Consider the following 22,211-nt stretch of genomic DNA (forward strand, 5'->3'; position numbering starts at 1 on the left):
GGGGACTTTTTGAGATAATCCTTCTTGTAGACCAAGAAACTGGAAGCTCGGAATTTTGAAGAGCTTCGGAACCTGCTTTGTCAAAGAACTTGTCGTCAAAGTAGATTGGAAATTCGTCAGGGTGTTGAATGTAAGATCTCTAATGTGGTACACGAAATCTTGTTAGCGAAGCGTGTTCAAAAACGTATCCTTAAATATTTGCGATCCAAACCCCTCTTTATCCCTCGGACTTTATTCTAGTCCTCTTAATCCAGTCTTTTAATTTCACCTTTAATGAAACGAGAGGGATTAATACATGAAATAATGCAATATCAAGTCATTTCACATATGACCATTTGAGAGGGAAGAGTTTTTCTAATATGGCCTTAATTTGCGGATAAAAATGCAGTTTTCGCCATGAGCCTTCGTTTGAGAAGAAATGATAACACTGAACTAAAAAGGGAAAAATTAAGGCTGAGTCTATGTGTATTACATATCTTTGTATTTCTTTAGACAAGCACATCACTTGAATCAAATTTGCAAACCTTTGCACATTTCGTTTGGTTTTTATTTTGTATGTTAGGCATGGTGGGAACCTTAAATAATCAATTTGATGTGAATCTAAATGTGTCTCAGCAATTGATCAGCAATAACCAATTTGTTAAACTTTTATTCTCCAACATTCAATACCAACATTTGTTTAAATTGAACATAGCATTACAAAATTGCAAAGACTATACCTAGCCTAAACGGCAGCACCTTTTATCATTTGAAAGGATTCGGATGTCCAGAAAATTTTAGCCCTCTTATCTCTGTCAGACATTACATAAACATTTATTGTCTTGATATCGTCACGTTTTCCGTTGCTCTAACGAATCACATTGATTTCATTGTTGGCAGTACCTTAGTTTCAAGTGAGACTACATATGTTTTGTTTTTTTTTGCTACAGACACAAGTAAATACTTCCATATTGTTTTACTCATCGAGATTTATCGACATATATGTTGAAATCGGCATCATTGGGTATTTGATAAACATTGACAACTCTCTCCAAGACCATTGCGTGCCATGAAAAATTGATCGCAGAATCAAATTAAGGTATCATGCTCCATGGCGCAAAAGTCAAATGTTTTCTTCCTACTAGAATGTCCAATTTATTTAAGAAGAGCTTAAAAGAACTTTGCAGCGCTCTGAACAGCGCCCTCTGCCTCGTTTAGGTGAGGACAAACAACAGTGAAGATCTTCAAGCGTCGTCAAGAGCCCAGAGCCCAGCTTTTTACAGCTCAAGAGTTTATCTTAGATCGAGAAAAGGTCGTACTATACCACAGAAGTTGGATGTTTTCTTGATCTTAGATTCACTCCTTGGCTTTAAAAAACTGGGTTCAGTTTTTTGAAGCGAAGGATCATTATAATTTTTTTGGGGGTGGAGGGGTTGTTTTTTCAGTGGCTTTTCTAACCACTACAGGGAATGTAATCCCCAGTACTATTAAAATGGAAGGGTATAATTCGTCTATTTATTACCTTTCAATCTTTATATGATATTTGGTCTACCAACGAATTTATGGTGGCAGACCGAGCTAGTCCTTGAATGTAGGGTTGATCTGGAATGCTATCTAAAAATTTGTCCAAGTTTGACTTGAAAGATGCAACCGGATTAACAAGGCCTACGTATTCCTTACGAATATTAGAGGGAAGCAAATTAAACAATGAAGGAGCCCGAGAAAGAAGAGAAGTGGACATCATTGTTCGAACTAGCCTGGATTCTCGAGGACTTGAAGGTGCTCTCAATACACACATTAAGCCTCTACAGTCACTAGAATTGACCATAAATCCTGGTTGGGACAAATCTCATGGATACGCGTACTTTTGAAGACGTACAGTATCAAATACCTTTCGTACCTTCTCTGAACACTGTACAGTCCACTTTTCTAGTCTCTCCCAATATGACACCTCTCTCAATCCTGTGATGTTCCTAGTGAAACATCTTTGGACTTGTTCGACCTGTGGGAAACCTGCTGAACTCATTGGAGCCTAAATGGTTGAAACATATTAAAGATGTGGCTGGACAATCAACTTGTACAGAGTTAGGATCTTGATGCTATCTCTGGACTTAAACGTGCGATATATCCAACCACACATTTAAAAGAGTTACCCACCTTCAATTGGATATGCTCATCGAGCTTTCCATTATTTGGAGGGCTGCACCTAAAATCTTTCATAAGTGAGACCAGCTCAATATCTTTACCGCCATTATCTACGAGTGGAGTATTCAAAGGAGTTGACCCGAAGGTCATTGAGCGGGCAATTTCATTCCGTTCAGGGCCATATTACTCTTCGTAACCCAAGAGTAGATTTTTTGTAGGTCCTTCGTCAGGCTAGTGGAATCTTGGCCATTCCTACCAGAAACTAACTGTGTATGGTCAGAAATAAGAAGAGAGACTGGCAATAATACTAAGCTTTTGAAGCAGGGCAACGAATATTATAAAAAGGAGGGGCCTTATGATGGAGTCCTGGGAACACCTGACTTGACATCATGTATGTCACTAAGGGATCCCTCGACCTTTTGCTTCCGACAATTTGCTTCCTATCCTGAATGAAGCTTGTTATCCAATTGAGAACCTTGCCTTGGATCCCAATCTCAGAATGTCTATTTAACAAAATTCAACAACATTAATTCGAGCAAAGACTCAGCTCATGTTATATAGTTCGATCTTTTCTCCATCTAATTTTCATTCATTCTCTTAAAAAAACTGGGTTCAGGACTCTCGCATTTAAACCTTTATTTTGTTTGTGCAAAGCCAAATATAATGCTTATGAGATGTAATAGATAGTCTCAAGCTATTCCAAGGTTGATAAGAAATGGCAAAAAATAATTTAAAAAAATCAAGTTTCTCTGGGGTTTAATTTCACCGGATTTACAGGATGATAGCCTTTCATAGACGTGAACATTGAATTACTAATTATTAAGCACTTCCTTCTTGGCTTTTGATAAAGATATTTAGTAAACAAGTTTGCTTCAATATGTATTTTTTTCCGTTTTTAAGGAGTAGATACAGACTATTTTGCTGCTTAACTAGTTCTTGACATAAGATAAAAGCAAGCATAAGAAAAGCACAATTTTTAAACTATTTAAGTACTAAGCCGAAAACGCACATTTTCGTAATACAATCTGATGGGAAATTATGATCTCAAAAGTTTTGATGCGTTGTCAAGCAAATAACACAAAAATCCGTGCTTTATTCTTTTTTGAATGCCAGAAGCGTTGAGGATGTTACCCTAGGATGATTTGACATGTTTCCCAGAGGAATTGATAATATATTTATTCACGCTACCTCCGTCCAATGAAAAGAACCGCAAGAGCCTTTTATGGAAACTTATAAAAGTCAGTTTCTTAACCGAGGCTATAAACCATTCGATCGAAGAACCAGAACAGAACAGTACTGTACATGACGGTCTTCCCAATCGCCTAAATTTGAATGCACTAAAGACTTAAATTAAGTATCCAGGATCTTAATATGACATGTTTGAAGCGCAATGCTCCTTTAGTACAAGCTTTTGTTTCTGTTTCAAGTGTTCAAGGTCACGGACTATTCTTGCTTCTCTCCAGTTTGTCCTCAGGCCCTGTGACCTGCACACTAGTTCCTTTGTTGTGGATACGTAAGAATGAATTCTAATCCACCCCTTGTTGTATTTTTAAGTCTCGCAGAGTTCTGAAGTCATTTTAAAAAGATGGGGTATTTGAGACTAGTTATTGTTTTAAGATCAATTCATTTGACTCGCTTCTTTGGCCATTAGCAAGTTTTCGATATCAATTCATAGGATTGTAAGTAAACATTATGTGTATCAAATTGAATTGTGAATGCATCAAACGTGCTTTTGTAAGATGTCGGCATCTTTTCGAATATTAAGAGACAATCTTCGAGATATGATGGTTTTTGAGGGGTTTTTGCCCTCTCACCTTATTCAGGCACACATAGGTGATTCTCGTTTGGGGAAAACTAAACCAATGGAAACAAGAACATCGATGGAATGCACAATGCCAATCATTTGAAAAATTTGACGTTCGTCGTTCTGCATGAAATGTTCTTTTTTCTATCAAACATCTTGAATGCCGTTCATCAAAGGTTGATTAAAACCAAGCAATAGAACATGAAGCAAATTGTTAGATTTGAATGCGTTCTCTTGTTTGATTGAACTCCATGGTTAATTCTTCAATGCTGTTTTGCAAGTGTAACCATTTAGTAAGTACTGTTCATAGTTTGCATATTCTGAGAAATCAAGCTGTTTCAATCTTAATAAAGATTATGATGTTTCCTTCTCCCATTGCAAGATCGGGTATAGTCAAGGCAAAAAGCGGCAACGACAGTATTCCAAAAGCAAAACACCGTGATAGTAAGTACAACGCATATGAATGGTCTTTGGGTCATTGCTCAGCCACTCTTTTAGGTTTCCTCGTGGCTCACATGTAGATACCGACGACGCAAGGAATGCGTCAACTTTTGCTTCTGACACCCGTCTATCCTCCCATAGACTCATACCTACCTACCTACTTACTTACTCACTAAGAAGGCGGTGTAGACGCATCCGTACGATGGGCCCTTGGCGCCACCCTGACGCAATTAGTTCTTCTCAACATCGAGGCAAAGAACAACCAGGAAGTCCCCAATGAAGATTGGGCTAACTGTTGCCGTCTATTTTTCAGGGAGAATCTTAGTCACCTTTTTCAAATCATGTGAGGCAATACGACCCGTTCTTTTTTTGGCTTTCTCCCAAGGAATGAGAAACTGCTCAACCTTAAAATTGAGCCATGTAATAAGGGCCCCTGGTTTGTTGTCCTCATTACCAGAATTTTTTCTGGAGGTTGTTGTTCGATTATGATCCATTCCACTTGAGCAAGGCAAGGAGGGAAACATAAGGCTTAGCAAGGTCCTGGCACTGCTCAGTTTAACATCCTCCGTCTAATGCCTCTTCTTTTATTTCCAAATAGTCTGAATTTGGAACTAGATAGATGAGGGAATTCAACGGTATATAACCAAATCGTGATCAGTGGCAATGTAGAATTGAATTGATCACCCTAAGAGATAAGACTTGGGATTGAAGCAACTTGAGTCCCGCGCTTCAAGCAGCCATCCTCCATGTATTATGGTTTGTTTGGCATTTCGTGAACTCCGTGGATTCTGGTTGTGAATGCAAAGCTCAGACAAGCTTTTTGGCGCCATTGACTATATTGCCATTCCAAATGCTTTTTTTCCTCCAGACCCGACCCAAAGATGAAAGGACATACACTTGTGCTTAATTTGTGTACGACAACTTGAGCTCATTGAATAACATCCATAACATCATAAGATTACAGTTGATATCAAATGGTAAGAACTAGATAATGATCCTTCAAGAGAACGTAATTGTGTAGTAAATCCTTTTAGCCTCTGAATGAGCCTGTTTTGCACGTTGGAACCTTTTGTCTCGGAGTCGTTGTGGAACAAAGGCACACCACGTTCGAAGTGGGTTCATGTTATTGGGATCAAATGCTTCGCGATTTTGGCTAATGGGAAAGCAAGGTCAGCGTTTGGAGTATTTGTGCTGGGCTCTGAACCAAATCGAAATATCATCATGCTCGCTCACCTCTTGTTAGTGGCTTGATGCTCGACGTTTAGTCTCAAATGTCAGCCATCAGCATCATGGATGGTATGCATGCATGTTTTAACAATACCCATACATAATAGACACTTTACTGACAACTACTTTGGTCGTCCCTTCCCAAGGTTGGATGGATGATTCATCCACGGACAAAGTCGATTTTTTTGTCCCGTTGCTCTTTCAAACGATCCTTCCCTCCCCAATCCCCATGCCCGATCTGACATCTTCTTATTGGGCACACACAAGCTGAACAGCTCGGTCTCCATACGTACGGCACTATGTACTATGTACGTATGCATCTATGGCTTGTACGCACTGTACTCGCACAGCAAAAGTCAGTGCTAGAGCGATCCACTAAGTACAGTAGGTTACACAGGTACCCTGCACTGCTCCGATTTTGAGCAACACTGCCAAGATTCGGTCCCAAAATTCTCCTGATTCGCATATTGGTTTTATAATGCAACACCCCAAGACATGAATTGATGAGAGAAAAGGGCGAATCCTATGTGTTTTGGACCTCACATTGTCTCCCTTTTGAATGTCATGTCGGCTGATAGCTTGGATAATATGGAACGCTCTTGTTCTGGGACAAAAGGTACGCTATACTTTGAAGGTGTGCCCGCTCAAATGGAAAAGAAGACCTTGCCGAGGATTTCTTAAAGCCTCCCCAACTCGAGGACGTGCTTGATTCGAGGATCTGGAATGGATGCTCTCAAAACAGTTTAGTCGCCTACTAGTAGGCAAAGGTGGGTCTAGGCTTCACCTATTTTTAACTCAATTCACAGGCAAAGTAGCATTGCTTTCCATTTTTCGGTCGCCCTCGTGGGCGCGATTGGCCTTGTTGCTCCCGCTCCCCATCCCGCTTCCAATCCCTGAGACGTGTGCCTTACTTTCTACAAGAAATAGAATGAGGAATTTCCGAAAACTTTTCTTGACTCGCTTCCAACAGATTTCAAGACAGTCCAGCCTCTGTACGATTCCAGTGAACACTCACTGACGAGGAGACTCATTCTTGCAACTTTAGCATTTCTTTACACTTTTGAAGGTAAGAACGAATTAAAGTAAAGTGTTGGTGGAAACGTCCAGCCGTGATTGTATGTGCTATTTGCAACTACAACGCATCAGACTGGTTTCTGGTGCAAGAAAAAGTGAAATATTCTCTTTGGGTGAAATCATTTCTTTGCACTTCGTGTCTATCTTAATCATCAAAATAAATCTAAAAAGCCTATGAGTATTACTGAATAGGCTAGGTAGACTCTTGTCTCATTGTACGCAATGATCATGTTCCCAAAAGCTATCTTCCATTCATTGGCGTTCACTTGCTCATCTTGAATTCAAAAGGGCGTGGTAAAAGTCATCAAAGCCCAAAGAAATACCGATGAATCGCCGAGTCTCGCACTAGTTAAACAAACTTTTGAACCTCTTTCAGTACTTCGCCTGCTGTACGGCCAAGGCGATGAATCGCCGAGTCTCGCACTAGTTAAACAAACTTTTGAACCTCTTTCAGTACTTCGCAACACAATATCATAAACAGACATCATGGACGCCATCAAGAAGAAGATGCAGGCTATGAAGCTTGAGAAGGACAATGCTATGGACCGGGCTGATGCCTGCGAACAGCAAGCCAAGGATGCCAACTTGAGGGCGGAGCGGGTGAGATAAGCAACTTATGTCTTACCCTACAAGTACTTCATGGCCATTGCGAAAGGGCTCCAAAAATGGAGCTCCAAATGTGGCGCTCCTGTTTTAGCCCTAAAAATCTTTGAACTCTCTTTTATCGTGACACACGTTGCACGTTTCCTGAGGAGGGAAAAAATTCAATTAGACGCATGAATAATCGAGCTTTAGCTTTTCGATTATCTAGAGAAAATGCTGCCCTTAATAAGTCTGAAACAAAAGGCCAGATAATATTTTTTTGTCGCGTTCTCCAAATAACGCATTTGAACAAGGGGCTTTCAATCTAAGAGGATTGAAATTCGAGGGATTAACCTTACTTATCTCAACATCCTTGACAAAACTCAAGATAAGCAATAAGAATAAGTCCATGTTAAATTCAACGTGAAAATCAACTCCAAAATCAAAACCTATTTCTCTCTTCTCAAGGAGGATAATTTTGAAACACAGATTTTGAGGGGAATTTTAATCAAAGAAAAAGGATAAAGAGTGAAAAAAAAACCATTAATTCACTTGGAGCCCTATAAGATGAAGTATAAATATGGCAAGCTGTGTTCCAGGCTGAGGAGGAAGTCCGTGAGTTGCAAAAGAAGATGCAGCAACTCGAGAACGACCTCGATCAGACCCAAGAGAAGCTCATGAACGCCAATCAGCGCCTTGAAGAGAAGGAGAAGGCCCTTCAAAACGTGAGTTACCCAAGCCAGACCCGACTAATTCCGGTCTTTTTTCTCTCTTTTCCCTTGTCCGTCGCTCCTATCCTCTTGACACCTTCAACCGGGACATGAAGGCCAAAGAGGAGGTGGAAGCTCTTGAGAAAAAGATGCAACAGCTCGAGAACGAGTTGGTTCAAACTCAAACCAACCTCGAAACGGCCACACACAACCTCGAGGAGAAGGAAAAGGCTCTGCAGAACGTATGTGACAGTTCCTGCCTGCTTCTTTTTTCATCTACTGTATGTGATTGACTGAGTGCATGAGCGCTTTTGAGAGCGGGCTTTCGATAACAGTTTATTTCCAGGCCTTGTTAGCTCGAGTTGCATTGGTCACAATGAATTTAATACTTAATTAACTACCAGCATTTAAGGCCTAGAATCTCTCTCCGCTTGTTTGTTTTTTTTTTGAAAAACCAAGTTGTGAGAGACTTCTTAGCAGTCTGTGTGTGCATGTTCAAGTTTAAGAAGTTCTAAGACTGATAAAAATATGTTCAGCACGACCACTTTCAACTTCCTTGTTTTTACTTGAACGACAGAGATAAGACCCGACATTTAACATTGATATATCTTTGACAATGCAAGTTGCAAATCTTTGACTACTTACCAGTCCAGGGCCCAATCTTGGCTGAAGGCTTTTGTGATTGTGATTCTGCAAAGGCATACGTGAAGTGGACATTGGCGAGTGCCAAAGTTCAGGATCAATTAGTTTGATTCAAAGATTGAATGACTCATCGATGAAGAACCAAATTCATGAGCCAGCTCAAAATGGAAGGCACGGGGCATTGTTGGCATGGGGGAAAAAGGGTGCCAAGGCAATGCCGTCGCTCGCTGTCTGGTATTCAAGTTCAAGTTCTTCGGCACGAAGGATGAAATAGCAATCCAGCAAGCAGTCAAAACGAGTTTTTTTTTATACCCCCGCAAGTTCATTTACATTTCGCACCCCTCAAGTTCAAGTTCGGACTCCGAAAATCTGTCCTGAGACAGTTTTGGTATAGCTGGCCCAATCCAGTTTCGGGATGACTCATCCAGTCATTGTTGAAAAGTGGTGGCTGAATGAGGTTTATGACTTCATAGCGCTCTACCTACGTATAAAGCAAGTCATTTTTGGGGCTAGACCTTTTGTGATGTAGGTCCAAAAGGATCGATGATACTCCTCTTTTAAAAAGATATTTAAATACAAAAAATTGTGTTGCCTCCATACGTACTGATTGGAATTGAAATTAATTATACTCTTAAAATCCGTTGAAAAGAAATACTTAGCATTAAACAGACTTGCTAATATGTCCAGGTTTTCATAGAATTTGTCATCTAAACGGGAAGAACATTTTGTTATAAACGATGCTATCCCACATTGAAACCAAATCCGACCAAAATTGACAGGACGTCTCGACAGAAGTCTTGGAGGCGAAATTCAGGCAATAATTATCGAAGACTATCTCTAAGGTGGGGTGAGGTGTCGCAAGTTAAAAGCAAATGTTATTTACTTTTTCGAGAGCAGAAAAAATGGAATCGAATGAAACTTACATTTTTACATAACTGTTTTTGGGGGGAATGAAAATAATTGAAAATTTGTGGACAATACTATTGCTCTCTAAAAAATACAGTATCGAAATTATTTGATTATCATCCTGTAATATATTCAGGTTTAAAGATATTGCAAACGTGATCTGTGAGCAAATCATTAAGTGAAGAAGCTACTCACTTACTTATCCAACCTAAACTGTGTTCCCAACTTCCCAGGAGACACCTGATGCCTTGATTGAGTCATTGTAACTCTAAAATGTGACTAGAAATGTTTTTGCATGAGGAAATTTTCTGACATGAGCATCACCAAGAAAAAGCTCCCTTCATTACTCATTGTTCGCGAAATCAAATCCAAATTAAATGAAGCACATCTTGGTCATCGGCAAAAGTCGAAACGGATGACAAACCTGTCATTAGTCCTTGATTAAGTGCCAACCCGCCTTATACCTGAAGCTGAACCCCTGTCAATGTTTGTTGTAGCAACAAGCATTTTTGCACTACAATGTGAATGCACCTCGTATTGCAATATTCATTGCAATATTCATTGCAACATAATTCAACCAAACCTGTTGTGATACATCCGATACTCTTTAAGCTGAGAAGTCATACATTAATCTAGTCATTCACATTAATATATTAATGCCCACGAACAGCTGTCATGATAGATCCATTGCGATAGCGCTTATATGTAACAACTGATGGACACTCTTCAACTTTGGTTTGGCAGGCTCATCTTAATTGCTTAACATTTTTTGAGGTACACTCGAGGCCTTTAATTCTGCATTCTGAAAAGCGCTTACAAAAGAAAGGGAGTGTCCTCTTCTAAAATCCAATGGACAACGTACTTTGGCTCCCACAAAGCTCAATGAAACAAACCAGTAGAACGATTGTTCACCCAACCGCAGAATGTGTTGATAATCCATTCATTACGAGACTGATGCCCCATAATTTGAGCTCGGAACGACGCATGCTTTACTCCTGAATCCTGAATGATTGAGGTCATCATAAGATATTCACAACAGCATGATTTGTCTTTTCCTAACCCTGAAATGGACCGTACCAAATATGTTTGTGTTGATAAATATCTTCATAAAATTCTTTCTCGAGCGACATAACGTGGGCGTTGCATTGCAACCACACGAAGCGTTACCAAGCCAGACGACCTAACATGATCTTGAAACGTACCCAACAATCTTGAATTGAGGGTGTTCAAACATTAGCCAATTCTCAGCACTTCATAATTTCCCGCCAACTTGAGATTTCGCCAAATTGACCTCGCCCATTTTCATACTGCGGCCGTTTTGGCAAGAGAAAACATTACCCCCCCTTCGAAGCGCTTTCTCTTCAAAAGTACAGTAAGGATACTTCAAACCTCGAAACCTTTATCATTGTTAGATGACACCTTACTCTCATCCGGGAACAGGGCGCCAAATATCAAAATTAGCTCTGATGAACACCTGTTCAATCAAATTACCCCTTTCAAAGACTTCATCATCGGCCATTGCTTCTCTCTTAGTCATAGAGTGCCTCAAGTTTTACAACATTTTTAATTCAGAGCCTGGGGGGAATCCGCCTCCCCGAACCGCCTAGTAAGAGTGTACCTTTTCGCTGGGCTCGCGCCGCCCCCGAATTTGACCCGACCCGGAACAACATGCATGCCTTCAATAGGGACAGGTTTTAAGCCAGCACTCTAAACTATTTCAACTTATCAACCCTATTTTTGGCAACTACCGTTTTAAACTTTGATTTTTAACATAAAATCAAATGTTTTAGGCGCCACCGTACTGTATAATCAGGGCTTGTGTGATAGCTTTGATGTCAACCATTTATGGGGGTTTGGCTTAAAGTTCAACCCTGAAAAAGGAGTGACTTGGGCAGGTTGTCCGTCTTGGTCGGCGGTTTAGAGGAGGGGGGGGAACTTGGCCCCAAAACGGGTTGCGGAGGAAGCCAATCCATTGGACCTGCCTCCTCATGAAGACTCGGCTATGAGCGGCGGGCCGGATCCTACTCTTACTTGTTCGTTCTGAGGCTCGTCAGGCCAGATACGGAGATACCGACTCGCTGACTGACTGTGCGTGTGTATGAATGTGACTCCGATGGATCTGAGAAGGGGAAAGGGGCAGAGCGGAGCCCAGACGAGGCCTGCCCGCGTCTCATTGTTGGGGCTGTCGTTGGTTGTAGCTGATTTTTGGAGTGAGCAGTTGCGAGTGAGCCGCTGTTCAAGTGACTTATTCCTCTTCTCCTCTGAGTTCTCGGCTTGATCCCACTTCTCACTAGTGTAGTCGTCGTGGTCGCAATACTGATTGCTACTGTACTCAACTCACTCACTCGATCCATTCGCCATCCTGGTTGTCGTGGTTGATTCCTCGACGAGTTTGTTCCCAGTGTTCCAGTGAAATCCCCCAAACACCCCACCCTCCCTCCCTCCGACAAGATGACGGCGGTTCAAGGCTCCAACATCTTGGATGTGCTCAAGAAAAAGATGAGGCAGACCAAAGAGGAGATGGAAAAGTACAAGGAGGACTCGGAAGACATGCAGCGAAAGCTCCAATTTGAAGTCCAACGTCGGGAAGAAGTGAGTCCGGCGCCTCAAGGCACTAGAGAAAGGGTGGAGGGGCTCGGGTTTAGGGAGACGACCAATACTAGTTGAATAATGGCCTAGGATGTGGGGTCTTTGACAGCGAGTAGGGCCCAACGAAATACTCCACTAAGCAGACCGAAGAAGCGTTATCTAAAGTCATATCCCGTGGAAGGCTGGGCTGAGAGATTGCCTTTTGGCCTGGAAAAAAACATGCTAGATCAGCTTGAGAAGTCTGTCTCTGATTTTGGCCCAAGCGAATTGACGAGGCCAGGAGTGTCGGATTACCACCTTCTTCGGCGTCAATCTCTGATTTTTTGATTGAATAAGTATGTCAAGGGCCCATCATCATCATCGGAGGAAAACCTGAAATCCTCAACTACCTCGGGCTAAGATGATCTCCCAAGAGGTTCGAGAAGATCGGCTGGAGGCCTTGGATGTCGGTTGAGTCATCATGAGGAATTTTGTCATGGCATAAAGTTCTTCCCTCTCCCTGCATTCCGAGGCCAGTACCAGAGCTTCCTTCGTCTTCCTCCGGTTAAAAGAGTAAAAAAGACCCATGCTGTATGGCATCCACAGGTCGGCGTCGTCGCCGTTTTCGTTGAAGTCGTCGCCAATGACTACTACATCGTCGAACACGACTTAACCTGGCCCTGGGTAGCTCCTCTAGCGCTGATACCACCTCGGCCCCTACCTCTGCAACATTCACCTAAGGGCCGTACTGAACACTCTCTCTCTGTCTCTCGTTCTCTCTCTTGTTGTGTTTGTACCTGTGGGCCCTTGGAGTCAGACGAATCAGTTTGAACTGCCAGATTCATGCCTGAGAATTGGTGAAGGGATTTGTGTCGCCGATTCGGGTTAGCTCAGGGTCACCCATGAGCTTGATGATGATGAGGCTGATGATGAAGAGAAGGAGGATGATCGCCATACGACAAGGCAACAAACGCCGTTGGCTTCCTTGTTGCCTCGAAAAGTCCCGTTGCTTATCGGGGCCCAAGCCCTGATGGCTGCTGAGAAGGAGCTGGCTTGCGTCTTCAACAGTCCCTCGGCCCATTAGAGGAGCCCGAAACTTTTTTGTTCTCATGTCCTAGGCATGTGTAAGACTTGCCTGGCCACAACAAGCGATGATCAACCAGAGGATGAAGCAGAAAGATGACGATCGAGACTCAAATATCTTTTTTTTATGAGGTGTAGTCCCCAAAGTTAGAAGTCCAAATCTGCTACATAATATCGATGTGCTATATTCCACTTTATAAGAACGACTTGAAAATTGATACTCCTACGTATCCTCCTAGATAATGAACCGATGATGATTTCTTGGCGTTCCTCCTCATGCTCGCTATCAACCATTCGCACATCTCTTCGAAATGTTGTAATTCGGTTGGTGGGAACTCTACTTCACAATGATGGATAGAATTTGTCTCTCCAAGACGAGATGACATATGAAATCTGCGTGCTATTTCCTCTCATCATCTTTCCCCTTCTTTCCTTGATCGACCATGATGTTCGATGTGTGTGTGTGTGTGTGTGTGCAAAATCCGTTTTCCATTTGAAAGCTGATCAAGGCCATCAAAATGGCACTAATGCAATTTTACTAATCACTGCAGCGTGACTTGATTTTTTAGCGCATAAACCATAAAGAAGCGCGTACGTTATATAACACCTGCTGAAGAAGATTGGATGTAACAACTCATGTTCCAAAACAATATTTTGACGACTTATTCTGATACCCCCAACCTATATTTCAGGCCGAGGGTGAGGTCGCTGCCTTGAACAGACGCATCCAGCTCCTTGAAGAGGACTTGGAACGCTCTGAAGAACGTCTCGCTACCGCCACCCAAAAGCTCGCTGAGGCCTCCCATGCCGCCGACGAATCTGAACGGTAAGATCAATGATGACCCGACACTCTACTGGTTTGAACATCTTGCGTAGAACTGGATTAGCAGAAGATTTGGTTGACAGATGGCAAAGCCACAAAGATACTCTATTTTTGCTAACCCGCTCAACCAAATATTGTCTAGCTCAGTTCTTGGCAAGATGTACACGACCTCGAAAAAGTCATCCTTGTCAGAATCACATAATTATTAATGCAAATGCCATGTCTAGAGGCAATATCAAATTCGCGGATAGCCAAAGCCAAGTTCCTTTTTACGTTTCCCCCCGTTTTATTTATCGCTCATTCATCCCGTTAACCCTCGAACAAGTTTGATTCTTTGTACTAATTTGTTGTTGTTTTTCTGACATGTGTTACTTATGTTTTTCGCCAAAAACCAACCACCGAGTCACCAACTTATTTTGATTTACTCGTCCATTCATCCAGGATACGTAAGGCCCTTGAAAATAAAGCTAACATGGAAGATGATAAATCCGCTCTATTGGAAACTCAATTGGCTCAGGCCAAGCAAATTGCAGAGGAAGCAGACAAGAAATACGAAGAGGTAACTCTTGGCCCAAAATGGCCGAAATGGCCCAAACACACTTGCCTATATTTCTCGCTCATCTTTTTAACTCTATCAATGGTTTGGGTCTTTTTTCCTCGTGTCAAATTCTTCCAGAATTGCAACTCGAAGCGGTTCTGTCGCCTCTGCTGTCCTGTCAATTCTGATTTTCATTCATTCTTTGTCTGTGTATTCATTTATTTTCGGACGAAACTTGTAGGGCGGGGCTATGTTGAATACGTCAGACCTAATTCCAAAAATTCGCCCACACCCTTGTCCAGAGTAGCAACTCTTTCATATGCTACAAACCTTCGGTAGGGCTAACAAGGCATTGTTTGATAGTGAGGAACCAATCAGTGAATACCAACATTTTGCTATGCAGAAAGTACTCAAGGAGTTGAATGCTCACTTTTCATGGCACTGGCCGTTAATTTCGGCTTTTAATAATTACCTGCGAACCCGCTCCCTGTTGAGTTCGATTTAAAGATTCTCTTAACAAGTCAGTAAGCCAGGCGCGTTTGACGCCGAAGGCCCGGGAGAGAAGGCTTGTGAAAAATTTACGTGACTTGACAAAATTCCGGCGTCGCCCTGGTTTTATGACATCTCGATTCTCGAGCTGGTGAATTTCCGAATCCATCATGCCTCAATGAGTTTGTATTTGTGTCCTTGTTGGTGTGAATCCAGTGAGCGTGTTTTTTTTCTGGCTTCACTCCCATCTTCCTTGAATGTAGTGCGTGATTGTGTGCGTAGTTCAAATGGCTCTTTTTAGAGAGGCCACGAATTCGAATTCAGCGAGTGATTTTTGATTGCATGAGGGGTACTTTTAGGGAGGGGTTGTTCAAAGGTTATTCGCATCCAACTTTATGGTTGCTAATTCAAAGCTTAATTATCACGCCAAGCCTCGCTAAACAATTTGGATTTATTTTAGTGTTTTGCTTTCCGTTTGACTTGATTTATTCATATTTACTTTTTCGTTTCGCTTAACCCACCATCAGCTCACTAGTTTTTGTTGTTCATTCACGGAAAGGAACTTGACAATGTGTTGGAAGGTCCCAAATTATTGGGTGGCAGATTGGCATTTATAATTAAAGTCGAACTTATCATCGCGTTGAAGGGATTAACGGGAGTCCTCATTATTCTCTTGGATGTCTGTCACTATAGTATGCGCAAGGTGTTGGAGAACCGCAGCTTGTCCGATGAGGAGCGAATGGAAGCCTTGGAGAACCAACTCAAAGAAGCCAGATTCCTCGCTGAGGAGGCTGACCGCAAATACGACGAGGTTCGCACACCACCCACTCTCTTCAGCTTGGATGTTGAAACCCTTTAGACCCCCCCTGAAACTAGACTAGGACCTCGTCATTGGTTGTCCCTTAGTGCCCGTCCTATTTACTTGTTTCCCTGTCCTGTGGAAACGTTATGCAGACGTTTTCTTTTGTTGTCTTCCCACCTCCATCATTTCTTCTTTTCTAACTTTCTCTCGCTTTGCTGATTCTACTTACTTACCTTGACTGAATTACCTAACGATTCAATCAGATAAACGTGTTGCTAATTGTGTCGTTGATCATCATTAGGTTGCTCGTAAATTGGCCATGGTTGAGGCTGATTTGGAGCGTGCTGAGGAACGTGCCGAGACCGGCGAGTCCAAGATCGTGGAGCTCGAGGAGGAGTTGCGAGTTGTCGGCAATAACCTCAAGTCTTTGGAGGTGTCCGAGGAGAAGGTAATAAGGAATCCTTTCTGTAAAATGCAAATTACCCGGCTTAATCCGGAGATCAAGAGTACACAAATACCAAGGGAAAAATTCAGTGTAAGCCCAGGCTTTTGTCAATGATGAAAGTTCCAAAGAGTCAAGAAGGGAAATCCTGCTTTCAGTGGTTTTTTTAAAAAGATCATCAGGTCATCTCATTGCGTTAACATTGAGCTTATCTCTTACATTGTTTTTCTCCCTATAAAAGGAATTGGTAATTGGCACACAGAACCTTGATTTCGTTTTGTAAAAACTTCCCCTTGCGGGGACATCCCCGCCCGATTCTTGCCGGTTGACGTATTCAAAAGTGAAATGTCTCCAATTATGACAGGACAGTGAGTCCACCCTGTCCTTGCTGCCATTATCCTCTTCTTCTCCTTCATGTTCGTCAGTGGTAAACTGATGGATTGTTTCACGTTTTGGAACGTATTCCCTGTGCAACTTCAGCATGGCAATTATTATACAGCTTCTTTGCCATTGCTTGTGGCATTGTCTTGAAGACAAAAGTGAAACAACGCCGTAAATGAGGCAGGGGAAAACGAAATGCAAGTTTCTTTTCCCACTGGCCAACCAACAAGCCAGATAGTTCAGCTAGCTAGACTATCAAGCATTGATTTGCTCACCATTGAAAATAAACCCTGACGAGAAGTTTCAAATTCTCGATTTTTTAACCCACTCAGGCCAACCAGAGGGAAGAATCGTACAAAGAGCAAATTAAGACCCTGACCACTAAGCTGAAGCAGGTTCGAGATCAGAGTGAACCCAACCCCATTATTCCCGATTCATCCATCCTATACTAACTCTTGTGCTCATTGTTTGAGTCATTTTTTTGGTGTTCAAAACAACTGTTACCTCACTCGTAACCATGAACGATGCTCAATTGAAACTTTTTACTTGCATCAGTTGCCAAGAAGAATCTTTTAGGAACGATTGTTGGCATTCCCCACTCATCATGAATTGCTAGAATGTGTTAACTTTGTTCTGTGCCTTGAATCTAATGTTGTGTGTGATTATTTTCCCCTCCGCGCTAACCCAACCCTGTAGGCTTCCCAAAAAGAGGAGACCTACTCTGAGCAAGTGAGAATTTTGGCCGCCAAACACAAAGAGGTGAGTAAATCCCGTGTCAAGAACTATCGATGGCAAAATTGGATTCATCTTTGAAAAGAGAGATTAACCGTTTGAAGGGTTATAATGTGATGTTCCTGAGATTGAAATGGAATAATCCTTGCAGGCTGAGGCTCGCGCTGAATTTGCCGAAAGATCTGTCCAGAAGTTGCAGAAGGAGGTTGACCGACTTGAGGGTAAGATCCAGTTTTCCGGTGCAACCGATTTTGATCCAATAACAGTTTTTGACGAGAGAAAGTAATTGCCCCAACTAACAATATTTGTACTCTTACGCAGAAATTCTAAACGATGAAAGACGGTAAAGTCATTGGATGATTGTTGTTATCCTTGCCTTGTTCAATCGTATTTAAATGCTTTACTATCATTATCCTTTGATTCTTGATTGCATGGTCGAGTTGTAGTAGTTCCTCCCCTTATTTAGATATCCCTAGGTAGCATTGAAACCTTGCCGTATTTTTCTTTGCTTTGATTGTTAGGTTTGATTTGCTGGCATGTGTTTTGTATGGTTGTGTGTGACCCTTTTAATTGCAGATGATCTCCGCTCTGAGCAGGACCGCAATAAAATGCTTCAAGAGGACATGGAAGCCACCCTCCACGACATTCAAAACATGTAATAAAACACAAAAACAACACCACTACTACTACTACTCTACCAACCAAAACGCACCATCCTAACACTAACCTTGGAAGCCTGAAACACTTTTTTATGGGTTTGTTCATTAAACTAGTATTTTCAATGAATGGGGGCTAATCTCGGATACGCACAACTTGTAATGACTTGGAATCATCTGATGTTTGTCTCTTGCTCTTCCTTGTCTTTGAAAGCATTGGTCCATAAATCCTCCGCTATTATCACTTGAGCATTCATGATTTTGACATGAATGGCTGGCTCTGTTTCTAACCAGTCCATCTGTCTTTAGTCCCGTAAACCTTTTGACCATCACCCTGTCCAAGGTTAAGATGACACTTCTGACAGCATCTGGGTTGGGCTATGTGTTTCAAGTTTCACTTTTACATATGTAGCGTGACTTTGCGTGTGTTTGTTACCCTTTAACCCTAGAAATGCCCGAGACACTCTGGTCGTTCTGTTTTGCCCACGTCACTTGAGCAGCTTGTGCCACAATTGCACCAACACACTATTTCTTAACTGAATTTTCGAGTTCTTGTTTTCGATTTTTGCGAATCTTTCAACAAGCTGCCTGGTGTTGGTGTTACTTTCTTCTGTCTTTCCTTGTATAATGGCTCATGAGCAATACGGAAACTGTCATCTGGCAAAACAGTCTGAGCTGAGAAAAAGCTTGCATCAAAATTCTCCTACCCAAAACAAACCATCCAACTGTGCTTGTACAACTGCACATGTGTTTCATGTTCTAATCGTGTTCTTTTCTGACTAATGCGAGCATTATGCGTATACTCAGATCATGTCCTTCGAAAGACGGCAAGGCCTTATGGTCGGTCGATTCATGGGAAAACAAACTAAAACAAAAATGTGCAGCTCAGGTGGATAAAATTTGGGTCGTGAATTGGTTATGAATGCAGCTTCTCTCTTGGGCTCAGATTGGGTTGCCATTTGCCGGTGGTCCTCTTATGGACGTCTTCCTCTCCTCCTCCTCCTCCTCCTCCTCCCTTTACTCCTGCTGTCGCTCCTCTTCCTGGTCTCTACCAAGTTTCTAACCTCAAACCGGCAAATGTCAATGTGTCTCTTTGTTCTTCGTTTTCAGATGAACTGGTCCACGAAAAGGAGAAATTCAAGGCCATCTCTGATGAGCTTGATCAGACCTTTGCTGAAATGTCTGGATACTAAAAAAAGCCAGTCCATTCGATTCTATCTACTACTACCACTTCTACACCAACCACCCGACACCTTCTAATCAATGAAATCCATGAGAGACCCCCCAACAACCCTTATCTGCTTCTTGAGTCGAAAACGAGCCGAGGCTCTGAGGGTTGTGCTCTCTCTCTCAATCTCTCTCTCAATCTCTGCCTGTCCGTCTGTCTGTTTACCTATCGTTCCTTTTTTAAGTCTTAAACACAGAGCCTCAATTCTTCTTCCATGATCTTCCTTTACCTTGATGATTTGCAAGTTATATGTACTATCCCTCGATACTTGTGGCACACCATTTCCTGGAGAAAACACCAGGGAACGCCCTCAACCAACTAGAGAACAACAACATCGTGTGCCAACTGAAAGAGCACTCACTGCCACACCCACACCACCAACAAAACTACAATCCTTGTCCCTTGTTGAACCTTTATCCCACTTCCATTCATTATTACCCGTTCCCTTTTCTTTGTCAAGAGAAAGGGCGTGGCTCATGTTGTGGAGGCAGGCGTGGCTGAGAAGCAAAAGACATTCGCTTTTTTTTGATTAATCTTCCCCTCCCCTTCTCCCATCTCTGCTTAAAAATTAATGATAATAATAAAATAATATTAGCCAGCTCCACGACCACTATAATTATCATCATATTATTATTCTATATTAGCCGACATGGTCTTCGACATGCACAGATTATGATACTGTTTGATATGTGTAAGCGAAAAATAAATTGAAGAGTGAAAAAATAATCCCCCAGATTGTCCAGAACCTCACTGACTGAGCTGCACATTCTCTTACCTCATCACGTCCAGGTAATTATTATCTAATATCTAAACTCGAGACCTCCTCTACCCAGAGAAAAGCTTCTGCCGCTCGTTTGTCGCGTATTCGAATGTCTAACTTGATTGACCCTCCTATTTCCCTCCTCATTTGCAGATGAGCTGTGCCATGAACAGGAGAAGTTCAAGGCCATCAGCGAGGAGCTCGACCAGACCTTCGCCGAGATGTCCGGCTACTAAGATGTGTCAACGTCGTTCACCTCATCCCATCCTTATTGCCTTTCGTCACCCCAACAAAAACTCTGGTTTTATGAAGAAAATCCGTATTTTGTATTCCATTTTCTTCTGTCTTCCAATTCATGCCCTGTTGCTGATGTTACTACTACTACAAAAGCAAAAATTACTGTTTCAGTACTTCAACGTCATCCAAAAGAGAGGACGGGAAAGATTTGAATTCTTGAAATTTTCCCCTCCTTGTAGCGAACCAAGCCAAAAAGCAACTCAATTTTCGTTCCCGAACGACGAATCTACCATTATTTCTTTGTGTCCAGTCGCGGTGTTTCGGTTTGCGTGTTGATCTAATAGAAATATGAGGATATAACGATTCATTCTTGTTGATGCAATGCCATGCCCATGATTATGTTCGTCTTCAAAACATGAGGACCAACTACACCTAAACGATGTGCCATTACCACGTGAACCTATCGATCTCGTCAGTTGAGCCCCAATCAGACTCTGGGTCTCGAATTCGTCCGACTCTCCCCGGAGTCGTTGACGAAAATACCACCTTTGACGTAGATTGTAAGATGCTAATCCATTTATAGCAGCTAATGACCTCGGTGCAAAAATGTGAGATATCAAATACAGAGCCTTATCAACCAAGCGGGTCTTATGAAGTTTTTTAAGCGCTCGAACGAAGTCACTAGGCTGTCCTTGACAAGAATTCATTTCACATCAATGAAATTGACATATCAGGCCAAAAAATGGTTACTGACAAATTTAGACCAATGCTAGCCTGCTTGCCTGTTGGGTTTTTAATCAGTCACCAATTGGATCAACAATTGCTGCTTTTTTGTTGTTATGGAGCCAATAATGAAAAGGCAACCAGACAGGTAACGTGCAAAATGGTGGAAATGCGACCAATTAATTCATAGGATGATTTAGATTAAAGAAATCTCCGCTTTCGCCTTTGGGTGATGGGACAAGGTCTGAATGCTTTAAGTACGATTTTACTCAATATTTGGAGTTCATAAAAAACTTTTATTTGAAATTTGTTATAGAGCAGGAGAAATAACCATTATTTAACTTTCTGGTGCGTCATTTTCCAAGCTATTGAACTTTTTCTTAAGGTTGATACTATTTACTCATGAAACAGTAAAAGAAAAATGAAAACGCACGAATTTTGACCAAACGCAGTTCCAAATAGGCTGCCGTTTTCTAACCAATTCACAAAAAAGAGGATTTTGAAAATTAAAACGTGCCCTCATAATAGATTACCCATGTCTATTACTCATAGATACCTACATAAACACTTGAGCTCTTTCTCCGAGGCAACTTGATATTTTTCAACACACTATACATTTGAGTTTGCTGCCAATCTGGTATCAAAAGTATAAGAATAGTAGTGGAAACAAGGCTTTGGAACGCAACTCATTGGAGACCAAACTTCATTGGCATTGGTACCCAAGGAAAGCAGTTTAATATTGATGTAAGAGGAAAAAGCTATTGGATTTTTTCTATTGCAACATCGCTGAACGTTGGTAATTTATATGTAACTTGGAATTTGTGAAAAGGTCAACGGGAAATGAGCCATTTAAACTCGTTTGACTACTAATAGACCTCGTAAAAAAGGTAGAACAAATCAGCAAAACAGGTAACAAAAAGGTGAAAAAAATGGACAAAAAAGGTAAGAAACCGTTAAATTTGTTCAAAAAAAAGTACAAAACATGTAAAGCTTTTAAAAAGTGCTCAAAAGATGATCGATACCATATTTCATATTTTTATCTTTAAAAAAATCAGAGCAAAAAAAAATGCGTTTTTGTACAAAAGATAAAAAATTATTATCATGAAATTTTATTAATATTATGTCAGTTTTGGATTGGGTGTGAAGTGACCATTTTTTAATCGTATCAAAAGGGTTGCTCATATTTATAACCATAATCCAAATTACTTTTCTGCTTTTTCAAGGTTTCTTTAACAAGTG

General features: G+C 41.5%; 1 protein-coding gene across 22 annotated transcripts; it reads left to right on the forward strand.

Annotated features, from left to right (window-relative positions):
• Nucleotides 1-6,501: 6,501 nt before the first annotated feature.
• Nucleotides 6,502-20,890, forward strand: LOC131879719 (tropomyosin Mac r 1.0101). 22 transcript variants are annotated; one of them, XR_009373179.1, is made up of 10 exons: nucleotides 6,502-6,662; nucleotides 7,125-7,270; nucleotides 8,079-8,204; nucleotides 13,854-13,987; nucleotides 14,426-14,543; nucleotides 16,115-16,261; nucleotides 17,333-17,395; nucleotides 17,520-17,589; nucleotides 17,945-18,123; nucleotides 20,166-20,890. XR_009373179.1 is itself a non-coding variant. In XM_059226110.1 (10 exons), the coding sequence occupies exons 2-10, from the start codon at nucleotides 7,157-7,159 to the stop codon at nucleotides 20,167-20,169; spliced, it is 855 nt and encodes a 284-aa protein (XP_059082093.1). In that variant the 5' UTR covers nucleotides 6,504-6,662; nucleotides 7,125-7,156; the 3' UTR covers nucleotides 20,170-20,890. The 22 variants fall into 22 exon arrangements, 15 of the variants coding, with proteins under 15 accessions (XP_059082089.1, XP_059082094.1, XP_059082093.1 ...); XR_009373176.1 differs by lacking the exons at nucleotides 8,079-8,204; nucleotides 17,333-17,395 and adding exons at nucleotides 7,852-7,977; nucleotides 16,969-17,031 and having other exon boundaries at nucleotides 6,503-6,662; XR_009373178.1 differs by lacking the exon at nucleotides 8,079-8,204 and adding an exon at nucleotides 7,852-7,977 and having other exon boundaries at nucleotides 6,503-6,662.
• The last annotated feature ends 1,321 nt before the right edge of the window (nucleotides 20,891-22,211 follow it).

Source organism: Tigriopus californicus, chromosome 4 (assembly GCF_007210705.1).
Source record: "Tigriopus californicus strain San Diego chromosome 4, Tcal_SD_v2.1, whole genome shotgun sequence".
Taxonomy (NCBI): Eukaryota; Metazoa; Arthropoda; class Copepoda; order Harpacticoida; family Harpacticidae; genus Tigriopus; species Tigriopus californicus.